Below are 21064 nucleotides of genomic sequence, written 5' to 3'. Positions count from 1 at the left end.
CGTTGTGCAGTCGCTTCTACCAAGATCCTTGTCAGATCATAATGCTATAGTTCTGGAGAATAAAGGGGTGGACTGGGGCAGAAAACCCTTTAGATTATTCAATTATTTGATGGATGAGGAGGGTTTTGAGGATCTGGTTGTTTCTTCTTTTCAGAGTGGTAAGGGTAGTCAGAACGAGGCAGGCGTTTTTAGTCTGATGAGGAACACCAACATGCAATTAAGAAGTGGTCTGGGAACAGAGTGAAATATCCAGGTGCTTTGATTTCTGAGTTAGAGAAGAAAATTTCGTTGATAGAGGATGATATTCAACAGAAGCAAGGAACGGTTGACAGTGAGGTATTAGTTGAATTGAAGAATCTAAGAGCAGAATTGTGGAAGCTTTACAGGATTCAGGAGCAGATCTGGTTTCAGTACTCGAGAACTAAATGGATTGTTGATGGGGATCGCAATACTAAATACTTCCACACTTGTGCTACGATTAGGAATAAAAGGAATGCTCTACTTGCTTTAAACTTCAAAGGGGAAACAGTGGAAGACCCAAAGGCAATTAAGGCCATAGTTAAAGAGTATTTTTTTAAGATCTATAATGAACGAACTACTCTAGAGCTTGATGATTTGAATCTGGATTTTCCCAGAATTTTTTTGGAGCAGAAGCAGTTCTTAGAACAGGAGTTTTCTGAGGAGGAAGTGTGGGAAGTGGTGAAATCTTGTGGCAGCAACAAAGCTCCGGGTCCTGATGGCTTTAATTTGGGATTTTTAAGAGGTTTTGGCAGGTCCTGAAGGTAGATATTATGAAATTCTTTCATGATTTTTACTTGGGGAAGGAATGGGAACATGGTGTAAATCACACTTTCATCACTCTTATTCCTAAGATTTCTAACATTGGTGGACTGGACGATTTAGACCTATAAGCCTTGTTGGTGGATTGTATAAGATACTATCGAAATGTCTGTCAAGAAGACTTAGGAGCTGCATTTCAGATTTGATCAGTCCAAGTCAATTCGCTTTTATCCCCGGTCGGCAAATCCTGGACTGTTCTCTTATAGCAAATGAAGGGATTGACTTTTGGAGGAAGAATGGTTTGAAAGGGGTGTTTTTAAGGCTGATTTCAAGAAGGCATATGATACTCTTGACTGGCCTATTTTGTTCAGAATAATGAAGGAAATGGGCTTTGGTTCTAGATGGATAGGTTGGATTTCGAAATGTGTCACTTCAGCGACTGTTTCAGTTTTGGTGAACGGAGTCCCAACTGAGGAAATTCCTATGGCGAGGGGTCTTCGGCAGGGCTGTTCCTTGTCTCCATTGTTGTTCAATATAGTTGGGGAACTATTGAATCTTTTAATAGCGAAGGCTGTTTCACGAGGGCTCTTTTCGGGTCTGGTCATTAGAAAGGAGGAGAGGAATTTTAATTTAACCCATTTGCAATTTGCTGACGACCTTATTATGTTCTGTGGGGCGTCGAAAAAACAGATCTTGAATGTAAAGAGGGTTCTTCGGGTGTTTGAGATTATTTCTGGTCTACAGCTGAATTTAAAGAAGTGTAAATTATTTGGAGTGAACTTAAAGGAAGAGGAAATTAAGGGTTGGGCATCTATGATTGGATGTTCAGTGGGCTCTTTTCCCTCAGAATATTTGGGACTCCCTCTAGGTCCACATAGGAACTCCAACATCCTATGGGATCCAGTGGTTCAAAGCTTTAATAAGAGGCTGGCGGGATGGAAAGGCTCCTCTCTGTCACTGGCAGGCAGGCTAGTTCTAATTAAATCAGTGCTATGCTCACTCCCTATTTACTTTTTGTCAATGTTCAAGGTTCCAGCATCAGTTTACAAGACTCTAAATTCTATCATGTCAAATTTTTGTGGGGAGGTGGTGATGGGAGAAAGAGGATACATTGGGTAAGCTGGTCCGATGTTTGTAAACCTAAAATTGAAGGAGGATTGGGGGTTCCTAATTTAAAGGTGGTGAATAGGGCACTCATGGAAAAATGGGCTTGGAGGTTTGCTATTGAGAGGGAGGCGGTTTGGAGGGAATTGCTCTGCATCAAATATAAATTGGATCCTTCCTTGATGCAGTTTGACAGTAAAGTCTCTCCTAAACTATCCTGGATGTGGAGAGATATGGTGAGAAACCATTATAATGCTGATTCGTTGGGCTGTAGTATCAGAGGTAAATATAGCTTTAAAATTGGCAATGGGAGGAGCATTCGGTTTTGGCAAGACAATTGGACTATGGATCATCCGTTGATGGTATTGTTCCCTAGAATATTTTCTATTGCAGTAAATAAAGAAGGAAGATTAACTCAGTTTGGGGAGTTCAGTTCAAGGGGTTGGATTTGGAACGTTCAGTTGAGGAGAGAGTTGAATGACTGGGAATTTGAGCAATGGGCAAATTTGATGGTTGTGATCTCTGATTTCTCTATTTCTGCTGATGCCACTGATGGATTGTTTTGGAAGGGGAATGGGGAAGGGGTTTATACAGTGAAATCATGTGTCAACCTATCTTATTCGGGTTCTCCCGATTCAGAGGAAGCTAAATTTTGGAAGTCTAATGTTTGGAGGGGTCTGTTGCCTCCAAGAGTTGAGACTTTTCTTTGGCAAGTTATATTAAAGAAGTTGGCGGTCAAGACAGCTCTGGTTAAGAGAGGTGTTCAGGGCATAAATGATACTTTGTGTTCTTTCTGTAATCTTGAAGAGGAGTCTTCATCGCATTTATTTTTTTCATGTTCGTTTGTTTGGCCAATTTGGATGAAATTCTTGGGATATTGGAATTTTCAATCGGTTTTTCATACAGAGGCTAAAAGATTCCTATTGGCTTGGAATGACTTGAAGTCCAACTCTCTTATCTGGCCATTCATTCCTGGAGCTGTTCTATGGACAATTTGGAAGACCAGGAATTTTATTGTGTTTGAAGGAGGGAAGCTTGATCGAGCAGAGATTTTCTTTCTTGCAAGGTGCAGGCTTGCTTCATGGTTTCTAGCTAAGGAAACTCATGTTAGTATTTCCAAGGATGATATTATTGCTGACCCGTCCATAGTGGATTCCTACTCATCCCATTCTTATCGGGTTTCAACCGTGTTTCCTTGGTCCCCACCTCCAAAAGGTTTTGTTAAACTTAATGTGGATGCGGCTACCTCGAGTGATTGGAAGAGGAGTGGCTTAGGTGGTATTTTGAAAGACATGTCTAGTTCGATTCTTGGTTCCTTCAAAGAGCCGGCTGGTCCGGGGCCCCCAACTTTAATGGAATTGAAGGCTATCCTAAAGGGTTTAGATTTTTTTGAATCTATTCGTCATAGGGTTAAAGATAGACTGATTATTGAGAGTGATAGTCAGGTGGCAGTTGACTGGATTAAGGATGTGGTCTCTTGTCCTGTTGTTTATGTTCAAATAGTTAAAGACATTATTCAAAAGCTTAGTGTTTTTGAAGGTTTTATTAGGTGGGTTAGTAGGACAGCCAATATAGAGGCGGATGTCCTAGCTAAGGCGGGTATTGGGTGAATTATGCTCTGTTAAGGACTGTTTCTTTTTGGTTTTATCTCTCTTGAGGGAGATGGGTTGTATACTTTGTTTTATTTGAATTTATTGAATCCTAGGGCACTCCTTTCCTCCTTGTGTGGGTCAAGGAACTATTTTTAAGTTCCGTTAACCACCAAGGGGGTTTTTTTGGAGGCCTTTTATTCCTATCAAAAAAAAATACCCATGGCACCACGGTAGTAAGCCGCGCAAAATGAAAATGTTACATAGTTCATCTGTACATCATACAAGACTCTGGAAGAAAATAAAATCTGAATGTATTAGAGAGATTAGACATCTGGAGCTACTAAAATAAAGTGAACGCTGCACGTGCCCCATAAAGGTAAAACATGACAAGTAACTTAGACGAAAAGAACAAGTAACCATGTTTTGGAGTGTGAAAGAAAAGACTATGCAGACATAAAATTTTCATCACCACTCACCAGTAGAGCTAACACTAATTGCAAACACCTTTAATCTATACATAGAGTATCCAGAAATATGAAAGGCTGCACATCTACAATTTCAATCCCAACCACCTGTTCTTTGTAAGTCCTGTCATACAATAGAGAGTATAACAATGGTGGGCTGAAAAGCATGAAACCATGGAAGCATAAAAACTCTCGACTTCCTAACAGACCAAAAACACCAGAGAGGTCATTGAATATGATAATAATAGTGAGAACAAGTGGTAACTCGTACTACAGAATGACAAACACACACAACAAACAAGCTAGAGTCAGAACAATGCCAAAGTCATGCCATGAAACTATTTTATCAATCATATATGTTATAATTCTGATTAGACATGTATCTAGTCAGTGACAACTCCAAATTCCAAAAACTAACCAGTTGTAATTGTTTGAAACCGCTCTTGCCCAGCAGTATCCCAAATTTGCAATTTGATCCTTTTTCCATCAAGCTCTATAGTCCTTATCTTAAAGTCAATTCTGCCAAAGTAAACGCAACCTTTAAACCACATGTCCCTTATAAAAGTAAAAATGATATGAAGACCACAGTACTGCAATAAGGAAAAAATAAAACTACCCAATTGTAGTGATAAAACTTGTAGTAAATGAACCATCTGAAAAACGCAAAAGGAGGCAACTCTTACCCACACCTGCCAACCACTCAATAGTATAAGCAAATAGAATTATTGAGAACTCAAATTTAAAAGAAAGTGCAGAATATCAAGAAAAACTCTTCTCGAAATCACTCCAAGATAACCTATAATCCCTAGTTACAGACAATTATAACTATTTATATCAGTTGATCACATGAATTGAAAAAAAAGTTTCCTAATGCAAATGAACAAATACGACTCAAATATTCAGCATCAGTAACACTAATGAGGCAGAAGTTCCATGACGATAAGCCATACTAAGATGAAATACATTACCAAATACAAAGTACAAGACCAAAATATCATTAATAAGGAACTAAAACAAACTCCTGTACGAAAGAAAAAAAAGAAAGAAAGAAGGAGAAAAACAAAAAGATCATCTGTAGACTTAAATCAAGTTGAATCTAAGGCAATGATCATGAAATGAACATTACAATCTCACATCAAGGTCTTGCATATTGAGAAATAAGAATAATAAATAAATAAATAAATAATGTTAAATATCCCAAACATTTATCACGAAAATTGTAGGTCTGATGAGTAGTTCCGAAACAAAAAGAAATAGAAAGTTACCGCTATCGCCGATCAAAAGGAACTTTATGAGGTAGTCGTAATCGGCTCGAGCTCTAGCCTCTAGCAGGTGGAGCAGCCATGGAAATATAAGGAATTTATCGAAAACAAACCCTACAATTATGAAGGGGAAAAATCGGCGTTAAAATCAATGCAAAAAGGGAAAGGAGAAAAAAGGTTCAAGTAATAGAATTAAATGTTTTTAAATTTTATTCCGAAAATTGAACGAATCATACCGGATCTGGTCGTCAGCCCCGATCGGCCGTTGAACAAAACCTATTTCCTTTTTTTTCTTCTTTTTTCATAAAAAGAGAAATAGAGGAAAGGAAAAGAAAAGAAAATAGAAATGATAGTATATTGAAGAAATAAGTTTCAGGTTGGAGCCCCAACCGTTGGATTTGTGTGGATCTAGCGGAGGTATTCATCAACGGACAGAAAATGGGTGATTGAAGAAAACGACGGGGCTTACTTCAAGCTGTTAGTTAAACGGCTCCGATTAGCCGGAGATAGATGCGCTGCGAATTTGGCATCCGACACCCTCGATCCAGCGGCTCAAAATAATTTACTTTCAAAATAAATAAATATTATTCAATTTTCGTTAAAATTGTAATCTAATTATTTTATTATTACTAATTAATTATGTATCGAATTATCGATAAACAACGGCCCTGGCCAAGGCAGGAGGGGGCGGGGCTCACAAATTAAAAAAATTAATATTAATATTTTTTTATTTCTTGATAATAAATTTAAAAACGGTAAAATAAAATAATAGAGTTATGAGTTTATTAAAGTGTTAATTGTCATCATTGGATTTTTATATTAATGTTAATAAACTATTCAATTTTTCATAAAACTCTATTTCAATATTAATATTAATAAACTATTTAACTTTCTATAAAATTTTAATTCAATATTTTTTTTCAAAATTAAAAAAAAAATCTAATTGAATCTCTTTAATTTTGGTCTTTTTAAATTCTCATCGTCAATTCATCAAATATCTTTTCTGATTTTCTATATCAATGTAAAATTTTATTAATGTTATTATTTTCTCTTCAAAACTTGACGAGATAAAAGAAATTTAATCAACAAAATTTCCTTTGCATTTTCTAAAATGTAATTTATAATTTGATTTTTTGTTAATCATTTTATAAACTTCTCTATTCAAAACATGAATATTCAAAATATTACTATTTTATATATTTAATGTTGATATATTATTTTAATAAAAATATTAATTATTAAAATATATTTATTGATAATTTTAGTAATATAATATAATATTTTTTAATGTTATAATTATATTATTGTGATATATAATATCATACTTTAATTTTAATAATAAATAATATAGTATTAATAAAAGTAACATTATTTATTATTTTCATAAGAATAATATTATTGAATATTTAAAATATATTTATTAATAAATTTAGAATATATTATAATAATTTTATTTTAATATTATAAATTTAATATTTTAATAATGTTTTTATTTTAATAAGTAATTAATATAATTAATAATTTATTGTTCTTATTTTAATACATAATTTATAACAATTTTAATATTTTTATTGATTTCTTTATTAATCTGAGATAAGTACAAGACAATATTGGTTCATAGATAACTCTCCACCATTTGACATTGAACGCTCACACCACTAGCATTTATGGTGCTCGAATCCGAGACCTCAAGGAATAACAAGAATTCTTTTACCACCGAGGTCGCTTGGTTCGTACTTAATATTTTTATTTATAAAATTGTAGATATAATATTTTAATAATATTATTAAACAAAATGTTCTAATAAATAATATTGGCATAAAATATTGTTACTTTTTAATAATTTTGATATAAAATATTATTATTTTTTTAATAAAATTGATATAAAATTTTATTTTTTCCCAATAATATTGATATAAAATATTATTATTTTCTAATAAATAATATTATTTTTTTAAAATATTTTTAAGTAATGTAACTCATTTTAGATAAATCATTTTTTGAAATCTATTTTATAAAAATTTATATTTATAATTAACTTTTTTTTCATGTTATCAATTGTCCCAAACAGTAAAAATTAATCATTTTATTCTTTTTTCATGTTCCTAATTCATTCATAATTAACTTCTATTTGCTTCAATATTTACATAGGAAAAAAATAAAGATTCAATTTTAAAAAATGCATTAAATATTTTTTTATTGACTAGGTTCATGAATGACATGATAACAAGTATATATATGATATATTCTTTTGATATTTAGAGAGGATGTCTTCTTCCAATGATGTATTAGGATTAAGTTCATGGATAGATTAAGGGGTTGTTTGTTTGCCTCTTAATAGAATCATTCAGCACGTTTGTTTCGCACCTCTGAATGATTCAGTGTTGACTGGTTCAACAAAACAGTATTAAATGATTCAACACAGAAGTACATTCTGAATGATTCAGAGTCATTATCAAACAACATGTCACATTCAGAGCTAATTCATACAGAGCCTCTGAATCATTCAGCATTTAAATCATTCAACATTTGAATCATTCAACACTTAATCATTATGAAGTAACCAAATAGCCCTTAAGACAATAACATGTAGTGATAGTCGTTTTCTCTAAAAAAAATTAATTTTTTATATATTTAATTTATTAAAAAATCTTATATATTTTAAATATTTTATTTATATATTTAATTAAAAAATTGTTTTCACTCTCCCTAAAAGTTTATAAGTTAAATGTATTTTAAAATTTTATAAATTATCTCTCAACATTAAAAATTTATATATATCCCGATTAGACCATATGGAAAAATTAAAAGCTATTTTTGGTTGTTAATTTACGGGTAAACTATACTATTGACCACTCAACTATTTATCCCTTTTACTTTTGCCATCGATCTTTCAATTTTGTCAATCAGACCACTTTACTACTTAATTGTTTTAATCAAGCCACTTATCATTAACAATTGATAGCAGAGGTAAGCGTTAAATCTAGTCGAGTTGAGTCAAAAAATTTTGAATTATTCGAGTTGACAAGTACTATTTTACAACTCATACTTGATTTAAAAAAATTTCGAGTCGATTCAATTTTCAAGTTTCTGTTTAAATTTAATTGTAAATATTTATAATATTATTTGATTCCAATTTAAGTGATTTTCTATAACCATATATATATAATACAAAATATATTTCTTCATATTTTTTATACGTGATATACATATATCATACAAAGTTTAAGGACTCGACTTAAACTTGAAAATAAGTTCACTAATTATTCAAAAATTTGAGTTATTCGAGTTGCATCTTACATCTCGATTTGAACTTGAAACTTTTTTGAGTCTAGTCGAGTTTATTAAATTGAAACTCGAAGTCAATCGAGTAGAGTTTTTTCGAGTTGAATCGAGACAAAAAAAATCGATTTTTTTAAGTCGAGTCGAGTTTTGCTCACCCCTAATTAACGAAAGTGTTGACGTGTCAGTTAAAGAAATTGGTATAATTATACATTTAATCCTTAATACTTATACATTATATCTATTTGATCCTAATTTTAATTTAGTTTAATAAATGTAATCTTCTAATCATATTGTAACACGTGTCACACCACGAATGGAATATATATATTTTAATTTAATTATTTTATTTTTTATCCTATCATATGGTGACACGTGTCACACCACGAATAAAAGATATTTTTAAACATATTGTGACACGTGTCACACAGTGAATGGAATATATTTTATTTTAATTTAATCATAGACACGTGTCACACCACAAATTGAAGATATTTTTTAAATTTAACTATTAACATATTGTAATAAATGAAAGAAAGAAAATAATTGTTACTTAAGTTAAAAAAAATAATTTAATGATTATATATAAATATATAAATTGTTGTTAAATTTATCAAATAATTTAAGTTTTTAAATAATTTTGAGTTAATATATATATATATATTATTCCTTATTCTTTTAACTTCTTGTTCTTTCTTTCATAACAATATCTTATATGTTATATGTTGCATTTAGAATCCAAGAAGTGCTCCTAGCTTGGTTTGGGTGTTGGTTTCTCAACCATCCTTATCCATGTTTGAGTCTCCCAAGACCCCTATTTGTAATTTCTTCTTCTACTACCAATTTTCCATCCAATTTGATGGTGACGTGTTACCATGTGTTTGGGTGGAAAATAAAATAATTAAATTAAAAAAATATATTCTATACGTGTAACACGTGTCACAATATGACTAGAGAATTAATTTACTAAATTAATTTAAAATTACTATCAAATTGAGATAATGTATAAATATTGAGGACTAAATGTATAATTATGTCAATTTCTTTAATTGCCTCGTTAACACTTCTGTTAATTGCTAACGACAAGTGGCTTGATTGAAATAATTAAATAGTTAAATGGTCTGATTGAAAAAATTAAAAGATCGATGATAAAAATAAAAAAGACTAAATAGTTGAGTGGTCAATGGTATAATTTACCCTTATTTAATATCAAGTATATCCTAAGAAATAATATAATTTGGCAAACATAACAAAAAAAATATAAAAATAATGCATAATACTGAAATTTAAAAATAATGACAAAATATTAATAAAAAATAGTGTAAAAGTATTATATATAATTTGGCAAACATAACGACAAAAAAACAAGCGTCCTAAACATTTGCTATTATTTATGTAGTAAACCCTAATGTAAAAGAATATAGGATATATTCGTATTTAGTATATAAACTATTAATTTTAATCTATTTTAGTATTTAAACTTTTATTTTTTTAAAATCTCAATTGATATTTAGTTTTTGTTTCATTTTAGTACCTCATTAAAAACTTAACGCTAAGTTTTGAAAAAATTAAAAGTTTAGGTATTAAAGTAGACCAATTACTAAAAACATTAAATTTTTAACGGATAGGTATTAAAATAAACAAAAAATTAAACGTTAAGTATTATTTTGAAAAAACTGAAAGTTTATATACTAAAATAGACTAAAACTAATAAATTAGATACTATACGCGTAATTTACTCAAAATCTAAGATGTTCACCGTCCATTCAAAGTTGGGGTCAATCCCCAACATCCGTCCCCGTCATCAGTGAATCCCAACTCCCCGTCTCCTTACTTACCAATAATGAGGCGACACGTTGTCTTAGGTATAAAAACCGAGACCCACATTAGTTATTCTATTCCGCAGAATATCCGCAATCCCATCTTTTCTGTCACACCAAAACGTTAACTTCTTTTCTTCTCTTTCCCCCCTCTGTTCCATTTCGGTGTATGTGGGGGTTGCCTTTAAATAGAAACGAAGAAAGATAGCGGGAACGGGCAGCTTTCTTTTTGCACATTATCCTTTTGATTTTGCTCTCTCTGCTCTTGAGATCTGCTTGTTTCTTCAAGATCCTTGAAAGCTTCATTTTGTTGGGAACTGGAAATCGCTGCAGGTACGATTCAAACCTATTTTACGACGGTTACATCGTTCATTTTTCTTTTCTTTTCTTTTCCCCGCTTTTATGTTCCGTTTCTTCTTGTTTCTGCTATGCTTTTTTCTCTGATTGTTTCTGGTTTCTGGTTTCTGTAAGTTGGAACTTGGCTTTAGCATTGAATCAGGGATACATATCTTGAGTTTCTTTTCTTTTCTTTCTGGTGAGAAATTTTACCTGGTGTTGATCTTGAGCTGAAACCACTTTGTACTTGAAGATACTATTTTTTTATCCATTTTATTATCATTATTATTAATATTATTATTATCATTATTAATATTATTTTTATTATTATTATTTTTTTTTAAATATATTAAATACAAACCAATTACAATTAAACCGGCTCAGTTACAAACCAACTGAAACCGGTCCAAATCCAACCGGAAACCCTAAATATTTGGGTTTCCTAACCCTAATCATCCTCAGCCGCCTCATCACAGCCGTTGGATCTGGCATGATCCAACGGTCCACATGGCTCCAGATAGGAACCCTAGGGTTTGATACCCTAGGGCCACGCGGCGCCGCTCCAGCTTCCACGCGGCTGCCGACAGCCCTCGCCGCCTCCGCCGCTGCCACGTCCCAGCCGAAGACTCCAGAAGCTAGAACACCGGCCGTCCACGCCAAGGCTACGGGGTGAGTCACCACTGGTAGTCCGGTGACTCACCGAAGCCCCCTCTTCGGACCGGTCCGAGACGAACACCGGTGGTGGCTATAAAAGCCACCACCCACCTGAAAAAAAGAAGGAGAAAAGACAGAGAAAAAAGACAGAACCGGAGAGAAAGAAAAAAAAACAACAAAGAAAAGAAAAATAAACAAACTATACCAACGATCTCAGCAGCAAAGAACCAGAAGAAAAAAAAAAAGAAAAAGGAAGAAGAGGCTTACCAAGGAAACCTTGACCGTCGCCGGAAACACTGAACATCGCCGGAGAACCAAAAATACCGAAGGTACTTTTGTAGATTTGCTCCGATTGGGAGCCTTTTAGGAAGAAATAACACCGGAACCGTCCTTAGGACGGTCCGATCTATATATTAGTGTAAAGAAAATTTTTCCGGCCACCGGATGCGGTGGCCGGCAGTGATAAACACGGCGGCACACGGTGGCCGACCGGTGACCGGCTTCCCTCCGGTGAGGGAAGCTAGAGAGAGGCGAGAGAGTTTTAAACTCTCTCGGTTTAGAGAGAGAGAAGGAAATGAGGAATGAAATGGTTGGCCCTTCGGGCCAACCGGTTTGGGACTTTTATAGTCTTTCCCGAACGACGTCGTTTCGGGAAGGACTATGCGCGTAATTACAAAATAGTTAAAACCCTTCCGCAGTCCTTCATATTTGTAAACTTTACATTTTGGTCATTAAACTGAATTTATAAGAATTTTAATTCGGTCTTTGAATTTTAATTTTATTCATTTTAGTCTTTTTAATTAAATAATATATTTAGGATAAATGACAGATTTAATCCCTTAATTTTAATAAATAATTTTTTAGTCCCTAGTTCATACTTTTAATCTATTTTATTATAAAATTTGAATTTTAGATAAGTTTATTTTGGTCATTAAATTATTAAATAAAAAATATATTTAAACCCTATAATTTCAATTAATTAATAATTAGTAATTAGTTTTATTTTTATAATTTAGTTATTAATTTTATATATCTTTATTTATTTTATTGTTTTTAAATATATTGTTTAATAGAATTATTATTTTATTATATTGTTAAATATTTTGATATATATTCATAAATATATAATAAATATTAACTCTTAAATATTATTTTTAATATCGAAGAAAAGGACAGTCTTAATACAACTGGATGTCCTATTCTGATGTTTTAAAATTAAACAATATTATTTAAATTAATATTTATCAATATCAAAGAAAAAAGCTGTCTTAAGGCACCTAGAAGTTCTTTTCGGATATTTTTAAATAAATATTTTTTTTACAATTTGAAATTATAAGATTATAAATTAATATATTTTGAATTTTTAAAGAGACAATTTATAATTAAAAAGTACCAATTTTGGGCGTTGTAGGGGTGCTAATCCTTCCCTAAACGTAACCGACCACGAATCCCTTTTTATTATTAAAAAGAATGAATTTTTGGTTATAAAACGCAGATCAGTTCAATTTTTTATTGATGTTTTCTTAAAACTCTTTTAAAAAATAATTTTTAGGTATTCGACCTACCTGATCCAAAAAGGCCGATGGCGACTCACAAATTATTTTCAAAATTATTTATTAATATTAATTTCCCCGCCAAAATTTAATATTTCGTGCCCGGACGAAAACCGGTTACGACAGTACTAATTTTTATTGCGTTTTGATTTTGTATTTTCTTGTTTTTTTTCCTGTGGATCTAAGTGGTAGTAGTTTGTAGATCTGTGTTTTATAAGCTATAAATTTTATTGACTCGAAGAAATTTTCTTTAAAAAAAAGATCGAGTGTCGAATTGCTGTGCGAGGGGCTTTGCTAAGAAATCGTCTTGATCGTTTTTCTAAACAGAGTAAAAGAGCTCATTTGCAGAATTATTCTTTTTTTTAATGTCAGTTTTCTTTCAGATTATTGAGAGTTTTGCGTTGAACTGTTTCTTATTGTTATATTTGACGATACTCTGCTGCTAAGAGAACCTTCGGCTTTCAAAGCTGAGAATCTCCGTGTCTTGAAGTGAAACGGCTTTTAGCCGAAGTGCGGCAACAATTTTGTTTTCGTTGCATAGTTCTACAAACATTTGTTTAGTTAGGCTATATGATCTTTAAGAAGAGAGGAAAATTAAGAAAAGAAATGCACCAAATCAATGGTATTTCTATGATCATTGCTTATTATTCATGTTTATTTCTAGCTTGAGAATTATTTTAGCGCAGTAAATTTGATTCAATATCTTATTTAGTTGTTGCCAACATGGTGTGTAACACACAGTGATGGCTTCACCAGTTGAGACTCCAGCCAAGTCCTTTGACTCTCAAAACTCTTCACATCCTCCTTTGAATGAAAGGATTCTTTCTTCAATGACCAGGAGGTCCATCGCTGCTCACCCATGGCATGATCTTGAGATCGGTATGTAATGTCAGCTTTAGCTGGGTATAGTTTTGGGTTTTCTAATTGATTTGCTGTAAATCTATTAGTATTCTACCTTTTCCTATTATTTATTATAGGACCTGGAGCTCCCATTGTTTTCAACTGCGTAAGTATACTAAACTTTACCTTCTTGATTATTACATTTTGAGTAGCATGTCTAGGATGGGATAAAATGCTTAAGTAAACCGATTGATTGTCCCTCGCACATTTCTTATAAACATTTGGCTTTTTAGATCTTTTGACACGTCCATTTGACTTATCATTAATCATCATTGGGATTTATTTGAGACATGGAATGAAGAATCAATATTTGTGCAATTCTTTTATTTGAGAAATGGAATGAAGAATCAGCAGTTAGTGTCCTTACTATATTCTTGACATATTGAAGATGCGGTTAATGTTTTTAGGTGGTTGAAATTGGGAAAGGGAGCAAGGTGAAATATGAACTTGACAAAAACACTGGCTTGATTATGGTAATTACCAAGCGCTACCCACATGTACTTGCAGAAGTTGCAATACCTATCTTAATTGGTTGCTGATGAAAGGTGCATAAATTTGCAGGTTGATCGTATCCTTTATTCATCAGTTGTGTATCCTCACAACTACGGTTTCATCCCTCGTACTCTTTGTGAAGATGCAGATCCCTTGGATGTCCTGATCATAATGCAGGTATGTTGTTTGATTCTCATTTTTATTGAAAATATCATAGTTTAATTCATGATCTCATGACATTTATGATAGAGTAATTGCTTGTTTCTTTTATGGCAGCCTCTGATAGGCCTTTAATGACAATGGAAAGTGTCCTAGTGGACATAAAATAAAAATTCCTAACATATAGGGATCTTGATTAGCAAGACTAAAGTTTACAAGGGAAATAAAGATCTAATGTAATGGAGGAAACAAATAAAACTCTAATTTGCTGCCGATAAAGGCATCCACTTCAGTTTCATGCTCTTAAACTGTCTTATGCCAGTTTGGTTTTTCCATTGCACTTTGAGATCTTAACACCGTCCAATCCATACAGTGAAATCATTGACTAAATTACTGAAATTATTTTTGCCATACACCTGACAATGCCCAAACCTGTCCTATTATATTTTTCCTTGAAATATTGTGCATTTTCAAAGCGTTTAAAACTTTCGCTGCAATACACCATGGAAATACTTGCAGGAACCAGTTCTTCCAGGGTGCTTTCTTCGTGCTAAAGCTATAGGTCTGATGCCAATGATTGATCAGGTATACATTAACCACTGATTAAAAGAACTCTTGATTTTGTATACTCTTTAAGAGCAAATGAGAACAATAAAATCCACAACCATGAATGCAGGGTGAGAAAGATGACAAGATCATTGCCGTTTGTGCTGATGATCCCGAGTACCGTCACTACAATGATATCAAGGAACTTCCACCTCACCGTCTGGCCGAGATTCGCCGCTTCTTTGAAGACTGTAAGTTCAATTGTTCTTACGGCAAAGCAGGTGGTATAAGTTGCATTTATAACCTTCTTTCGACTTGCTAAATGTTTTTTCAGACAAAAAGAATGAGAACAAGGAAGTAGCTGTGAATGACTTTCTGCCCGCCACCACTGCATATGAGGCCATCAAGCATTCCATGTAAGTGACAGTTTCCTATCTCTAAGCAATTTTCAACTGATTAATCCTGTACCTTGATTCTTTTTGTCTGTGATTTTAATTGCATTTGAACATTCTGTTATATAGGGATTTATACGCGGATTACATAGTGGAGAGCTTGAGGCGGTAGTTGCTCGTAGCTATGGATATGGAAGAAAGTAATCGTAGGGTTATCCTTTATATAATACATTTTCTAGATATGGAAGAAAGAAAGTTTGATGTTACGACAATTATGCAATGATTACGACGATAATTTTGGACAATTCTCACTGTAATGATGATGACTATAATGGTTTCTTTTTTTTGGCTTTCGGTTGTCTCTTCATTTCTTCTTTTTGTAGTATTAAGCCAAGCAGCTCTGTTGGTGTGCCTTGTTTTATAGTTCAAGTATATTCCATGTATTTAATGCAACGCTGCTTTATAAATTTGTATATTGTTAATTAATGTAAACAATTATACCTAATTTAAAAATTAAGATATATTTAGAGGGGTCAGAGCAAATGTTCCATTGGATTGGTTTATAATTACATAATTTTGTAAGGGGCTATAAGTTAAATTTCCATTGGGGGAAAGCCACTCTGTCCCTCTCTTCGTCCCTAAGTTTTAAGGGATTAAGGTCAATTTTATCAGATCAATGTGGTTAAAGCCCCCCAACCGCCTTTGATGCTGCCTAGGAATGGAGCAAAGAGTGTCTGTACTTATATTGTCTGAATTCGAATTTATATAAAATGGTTAAACTAAAAAGATTATTTAAACATTAAACTTTTCTCACAATAAAGTTTCCTTCTAATATTACCTTTTGATTTCTCCTCATATAAGATCTAAAAAGAGTGTCTTTTTAAAACCCTAGCCAAATTCTTCCTCATTTCTTTTCATTTTTCTTCTTCTTTATAACTTGTATCAATTTTATTGATTAATATAACTTTTTATTCTTTAATTTTGTTTAACCGGCGACAACACTGATTTTGATGTTGGTTGTCGCTCGCCAGTTGTTGTTTTTCTTTATTTTTTTAAGTTTTTAATAAGAATACTTATGCCTTTGTGACATGTTCTCTGTCTTTATGACACTTTTACCTCTGCCTTTATGGCACGTTTTTCTCTGGCTTTTGGTAGTTTACGGTTTTTTTCCGTTATTTTCGTTTATCTTTTTACTCAGAGTTGGATTTGACATCGCCACGACTGATCAAGATGACACTTATTTGTTATCATACTGATCTTCTCTGCTTTAGACACTCGGATTGATTTGGATATGCTTTTTGTGTTCAAATAATTTTCTCATGTCGCTTGATTATAATTTGTGATTTGTCGTTGGTCTTCAGCAGCTTCATCCCCTTTTGTGGTTCGTTTGTCGATGCATTAAGATTTGTTCGTATCTTTATTTTGTCCGAATATTGATTAGATTTTTAAATTTTTTTTTGTACTTGGTTAGTTTTTATGTCAATGGTTATAGGAAAATATTTTAATTATAATCTAATTTATGTTTACGATTATGCTTGTAAATCTTGATTGCATGTATATTTTCTATTTTAATAAAACTAATGATTTTCTATATATAAAAAAGAAAAAGTTCCCCTACTCCATTGTTGACGATGATGACTTATATCAATCGCCCTCACTGCCCTGGGTTTCCCTGGCATGTCTTAAACAAGAGATTGATTCAAGTTTCATTTTATGTCGTTTTGGTTTTTCTCTTGATGAAGCTCGTGGTTAATGACATCTCAATGATGATGGTCTTTTTACTTATTCTTACCGTCTCAATTAGGGGTGATTATCGAGCGAGTCGATCGTGAATTAGGAAGTACTCGATTCATGCTCGTTAAAGAATTTTATTATTCGACTCGATTCATTGCTCGTTAAGTTCTTGAAAATTTTGCTCGACTCGTGCTAGTTAAAAAAATTGTTACTCGACTCGTTACTCGTTAAGCTTATTGCTCGCCTAGTTGCTCGTTAAGTTCACCAAAATTTTAATTTTATTTTTAACTATAAGTAAAATCTACTAATACTATATAAAACATAATATAAAAATAAATTAATAAATTAAACAAAAAAAATAAAGAGAATGTAGGAAACAAATTCAAAGTCTAAATACCAAAATAAGAATCCATAAATATATTAAAATAATAATTAGAGTTTGATTTTTGAGTGTAGTAAAATAATAATTATTAATTAATAATTTAGTATTTTTAATTATTTATTAAAAAATTAATAGATTAGTAATTTATTATTTGTTATTATCTATTAGTAAATTAATAATTTTTTGAATAAAATAATTTTTCAATTTAACTATTAAAAAAGTTATAAAAAATATTATCTTAAATAATAAAAATTTTAAATTTTAAATGATTTATTTCTTTTTTAAACATAATAATTTTATCCCTACTCTCCTAAATTTGAGATTGGATTTTGTCGGAGACTTGGACATGATCACATGGTGTATGTAGAAGTGAATCCAAATCCATAGGCCCTTTCCTTGATTTAATTAAATAATAAGGTAAACTATATATTTAGAATTTAAATTATCAATTTTGATCCATTTTAATACATAAATTTTAATTTTTTTTAAAATAATACATGATATTTAGTTTTTGTTTCATTTTAGTATCTCACTATTAAAAACTGAATATGTTTAGTACTTAAATTATCAATTTTGATTTGTTTTAGTACTTAAATTTTTAATATATTTTTTTAAATTTAACGTTAAATTTTGAACAGTGGTACTAAATGGAAATAAAAATTAAACTTTAAGTATGATTTTAAAAAATTAAAAATATAGATACTAAAAAAGAAAAAAATTGATAGTTTAAATACTAAATATGTAATTTACCCTAATAATATTATAACAAATGTGCACCTCAAATCTAACCGACTTAAATATGCCACATCATCAATCCGAGGGTTGCTTTTAAATTAAAAATTAATTTATTCAGAAAATATATTTCAAACATTATTGAAATATTAAAATTAAATTTGATAAATATTATAAGTTCTAATTTGTACGTTTATAAATGAATTAAAAATTCAATCCAGAGAGTTACTTTTATAAATATTTATATAAATTCGATTTAAAATAATTAATTAAAATATTAAAGGCAGATAGTTAAAATCAAAAAGTATTCTGCAAGTTTATGTATTAACATACTATAAAATTTTCAAAATTTTTATTTTGGTCATTGTAATTTTAATTTCTTTTCGATTTAGGCTTCAAAAACTGCAAACATCATCAACATCAAACAAAGACTTGGACCTAATTTTTCTCTTATACAATACACAACTATTTCTCTAAATCTTTAAAAATAAATTATATATATATATATGTGTGAGTAAAATTAAAATATAAATGTATTTATAAGTAAAAATATATATAAAAAATCTAAATAATGTGAGTCGTGTAATTTCCTGATTGGGCCTCACGTACAGCTAATCTCTATTGAGTCTTACAGCTAATCTCTGAAGTAAAAATATCTAAAAAGAGATCTCATTTGATGTTTCTATTGTTGGTCGCTCATCGACGGTTGACCTTTCTCTGCTTGTCCTTCGCCTATCCCTTCGCCGTCTTGCTTTCTTCCGCTTCTTATATATCTCATCCTTCTGTGTATGGGTTTCTCTTCAGTCGATCCAAAAAGCACGAAAACAACAGAAAGATAGGGTCTTTTTCTCTCAACACAATTTGGGGGCTACGAAGAGCATAGGAAGATAATATGCCTTCGTTACCCTTTGAACCGATTTTCCTCCCTTCGATCCCTTCTTTGACCCTTTTTCATGCCGGTTTATGTTTATGTTCCCATCGTTTGAAACATCTTCAAAAGAGCGATCGTCGTGGTAATCTTAGTTGACGTTTTCCCCTCAGTTTCACTCTTCTTTATTCCATCTCTACTTTTTCCTTTCGTTTCCCATCTATTTTCCCTCGTCTTCTTCTCGATTCCTCTGATCTACCGAGCGATAAGCGGGAACCTGGTTTGTTTGGAAGATCCAAGGATTGGTTTCGATCGTGATCTGGGGTTTGCTCTTTCGGGAGGTTTAAAGCTCCTCAATTGATTTCAGTAGCCGCCTTAAGAAAGGTATATTGTTCTTATTCATTCAGCAGTATTTATGGTTTAGGGTTATTTATTACGGATGATTTAATTGGTTTAAGTTACATTTTGATGTATATTACTTATCAAAGAATGAATCCCACTAATATTTTATTTTCAAATTTGTTTTTATCCAGCTTATTTGTTGATATTGATTAATCAAATGAAAAAAAAAATCAGCTTGAATTTTGAATTAAATTACGTACATTATGCCATCTGTACCGAGTATGATAGTTCTTTCCCATAACTTGTTACAATGGTGGACTATCATTTTTTGCAGCTAATTAGGAGTCTCTTTGTATTCACTGGTATTATAGAAGGACATGTTGGGTTCTAAAGAGGTAGATGATGTAAGTGAGATTAATCAGGCAATACTTCATGTTTGCTTGAATGAGTATGATAATGAATGTGATGGCGGCTATTCGAGTAATGCGGACGATTTACTTGAGCTGGGACATCAAAGCAAGCCTGTATCATTTCCTTCTGATGCCTCTCCTCTTGAAGACGATGATATTGGAACTTCTTTGAGGTGGATATTCTCCGAGGACGCGGTGAAGTCACCATGCTCCTCAGTAAGTGTCTTTGGTTCTTCTTAAATTCTAGAGGTTTTCTGCTTACTTTAGAAGCTTCTTAAGATTGATGAATGCAGTATTTATAGGATTAACTTTGTGCTATCGATTGATCGGATGAAGGCTCTTGTTAGATTCGTAGAAATTTTAGTTGGATCTTCGGTTCAGTTAAAGTTACCCTCTATTCTTACTTGCATTTACCCTTTAACAGACTTCATTGAAGCTAGTGTCTGCCCTTAAAGGTAGCCGTGAAAAACAGGGATTACCATCAAAGGAGCGGAGAGTGACATGGGCTCCTGATGTGTACGATCCTCTGCCGACATCCGTATCGCACACGGTTAGAGGTAAAAAGCACCAGAGGTCGAGGAAGAACCATGACAAGAAGAAAAATGGAAAGAAAGTGCAGAAGGGCAACAACTACTCTCGTGGTGGTAATGGTGGCGGTAAAAGCCACAAACACTCCCGCAGAGGCGCTGCAAGTTTGGATCGGTGGTATGACTATAAACCACTCGAGGCCGGCACCTCAGGCAACCTTGATGTGTTTAAGGATGGTACTACAGATCCCTATTGTGGGACTACTTTTCTGAAAACATCTCCGACTACGATGCACTACTCCGTGGGGGAGGCTCTATAAGGAAGGCCCTTGGTTTAAACTGATCCATGTAGATAAATAAACCTTAATTTTTCCTGCATTCTCTGGTATGAGAATTCAAACAGTTGCTTTAAATTGCGATTGTGCTATGGTATACTTATTATTATGGTGTGGGTTTTTGGAAGTTTTGTCACTGTGCTGTGTATTATTGGCAGCACTTGAACTATCTTTGGCTTTGTAAAATATAATGGATTAATGCTTACTTCAATGAGATGGACTGAGATGTATTGGAATCTTATGCCCTTGTTATTTATTTACCTTTATGAACTAACATAGGCATTTGCTGTGTAGGAATGTGCCTTCTAAATCCCCATATAAATGGCGTCAAATTCTCTGCTTCTGGCCTCCCCACCCCCCTCCACAAATATAGCCTTCAAAGTGTAAGGCATAATCCA

General features: G+C 32.4%; 2 protein-coding genes and 1 long non-coding RNA gene across 6 annotated transcripts; 2 read left to right on the top strand and 1 right to left on the bottom strand.

The window, feature by feature from the left end:
* Positions 1–3710: 3710 nt before the first annotated feature.
* LOC120143091 lies at positions 3711–5263 on the bottom strand. 2 transcript variants are annotated; one of them, XR_005517907.1, is made up of 4 exons: positions 5206–5263; positions 4557–4629; positions 3865–4459; positions 3711–3833 (listed from the first exon to the last, which is right to left on the bottom strand). It is a non-coding gene; the product is annotated as an uncharacterized LOC120143091 (long non-coding RNA). The 2 variants fall into 2 exon arrangements; XR_005517908.1 differs by having other exon boundaries at positions 3746–3764; positions 4359–4459.
* Positions 5264–10552: 5289 nt separating this feature from the next.
* On the top strand, positions 10553–15641 carry LOC120143088 (soluble inorganic pyrophosphatase 4). Of its 3 annotated transcripts, none has more exons than XM_039157502.1 (9): positions 10553–10637; positions 13586–13726; positions 13825–13853; positions 14155–14220; positions 14309–14416; positions 14918–14983; positions 15075–15195; positions 15279–15360; positions 15465–15641. In XM_039157502.1, exons 2-9 carry the CDS (start codon positions 13591–13593, stop codon positions 15538–15540), a joined length of 684 nt encoding a protein of 227 aa, XP_039013433.1. In that variant the 5' UTR covers positions 10553–10637; positions 13586–13590; the 3' UTR covers positions 15541–15641. The 3 variants fall into 3 exon arrangements, with proteins under 3 accessions (XP_039013433.1, XP_039013434.1, XP_039013435.1); XM_039157503.1 differs by having other exon boundaries at positions 10567–10637; positions 13589–13726; XM_039157504.1 differs by lacking the exon at positions 10553–10637 and having other exon boundaries at positions 13560–13726; positions 15466–15532.
* A 3575-nt stretch (positions 15642–19216) lies between these two features.
* LOC120143089 lies at positions 19217–20847 on the top strand. The gene is made up of 3 exons (XM_039157505.1): positions 19217–19436; positions 19729–20020; positions 20229–20847. The coding sequence occupies exons 2-3, from the start codon at positions 19772–19774 to the stop codon at positions 20649–20651; spliced, it is 672 nt and encodes a 223-aa protein (XP_039013436.1). The 5' UTR covers positions 19217–19436; positions 19729–19771; the 3' UTR covers positions 20652–20847.
* The last annotated feature ends 217 nt before the right edge of the window (positions 20848–21064 follow it).

This window comes from Hibiscus syriacus, unplaced genomic scaffold (assembly GCF_006381635.1).
Source record: "Hibiscus syriacus cultivar Baekdansim isolate YM2019G1 unplaced genomic scaffold, ASM638163v2 tig00110833_pilon, whole genome shotgun sequence".
Lineage (NCBI taxonomy): Eukaryota > Viridiplantae > Streptophyta > Magnoliopsida > Malvales > Malvaceae > Hibiscus > Hibiscus syriacus.
Note: the sequence above shows the minus strand (reverse complement) of the source record. Positions and strands in the feature narration are given on the sequence as shown.

Coding starts and splice junctions, on each gene's coding strand:
- LOC120143088 (XM_039157502.1), top strand. CDS start 13,591: ATGGCTTCACCAGTTGAGACTCCAGCCAAGTCCTTTGACTCTCAAAAC. Junction 14,417..14,917: donor ATGTCCTGATCATAATGCAG/GTATGTTGTTTG, acceptor AAATACTTGCAG/GAACCAGTTCTTCCAGGGTG. Junction 14,984..15,074: donor TGATGCCAATGATTGATCAG/GTATACATTAAC, acceptor CCATGAATGCAG/GGTGAGAAAGATGACAAGAT.
- LOC120143089 (XM_039157505.1), top strand. CDS start 19,772: ATGTTGGGTTCTAAAGAGGTAGATGATGTAAGTGAGATTAATCAGGCA. Junction 20,021..20,228: donor TGAAGTCACCATGCTCCTCA/GTAAGTGTCTTT, acceptor ACCCTTTAACAG/ACTTCATTGAAGCTAGTGTC.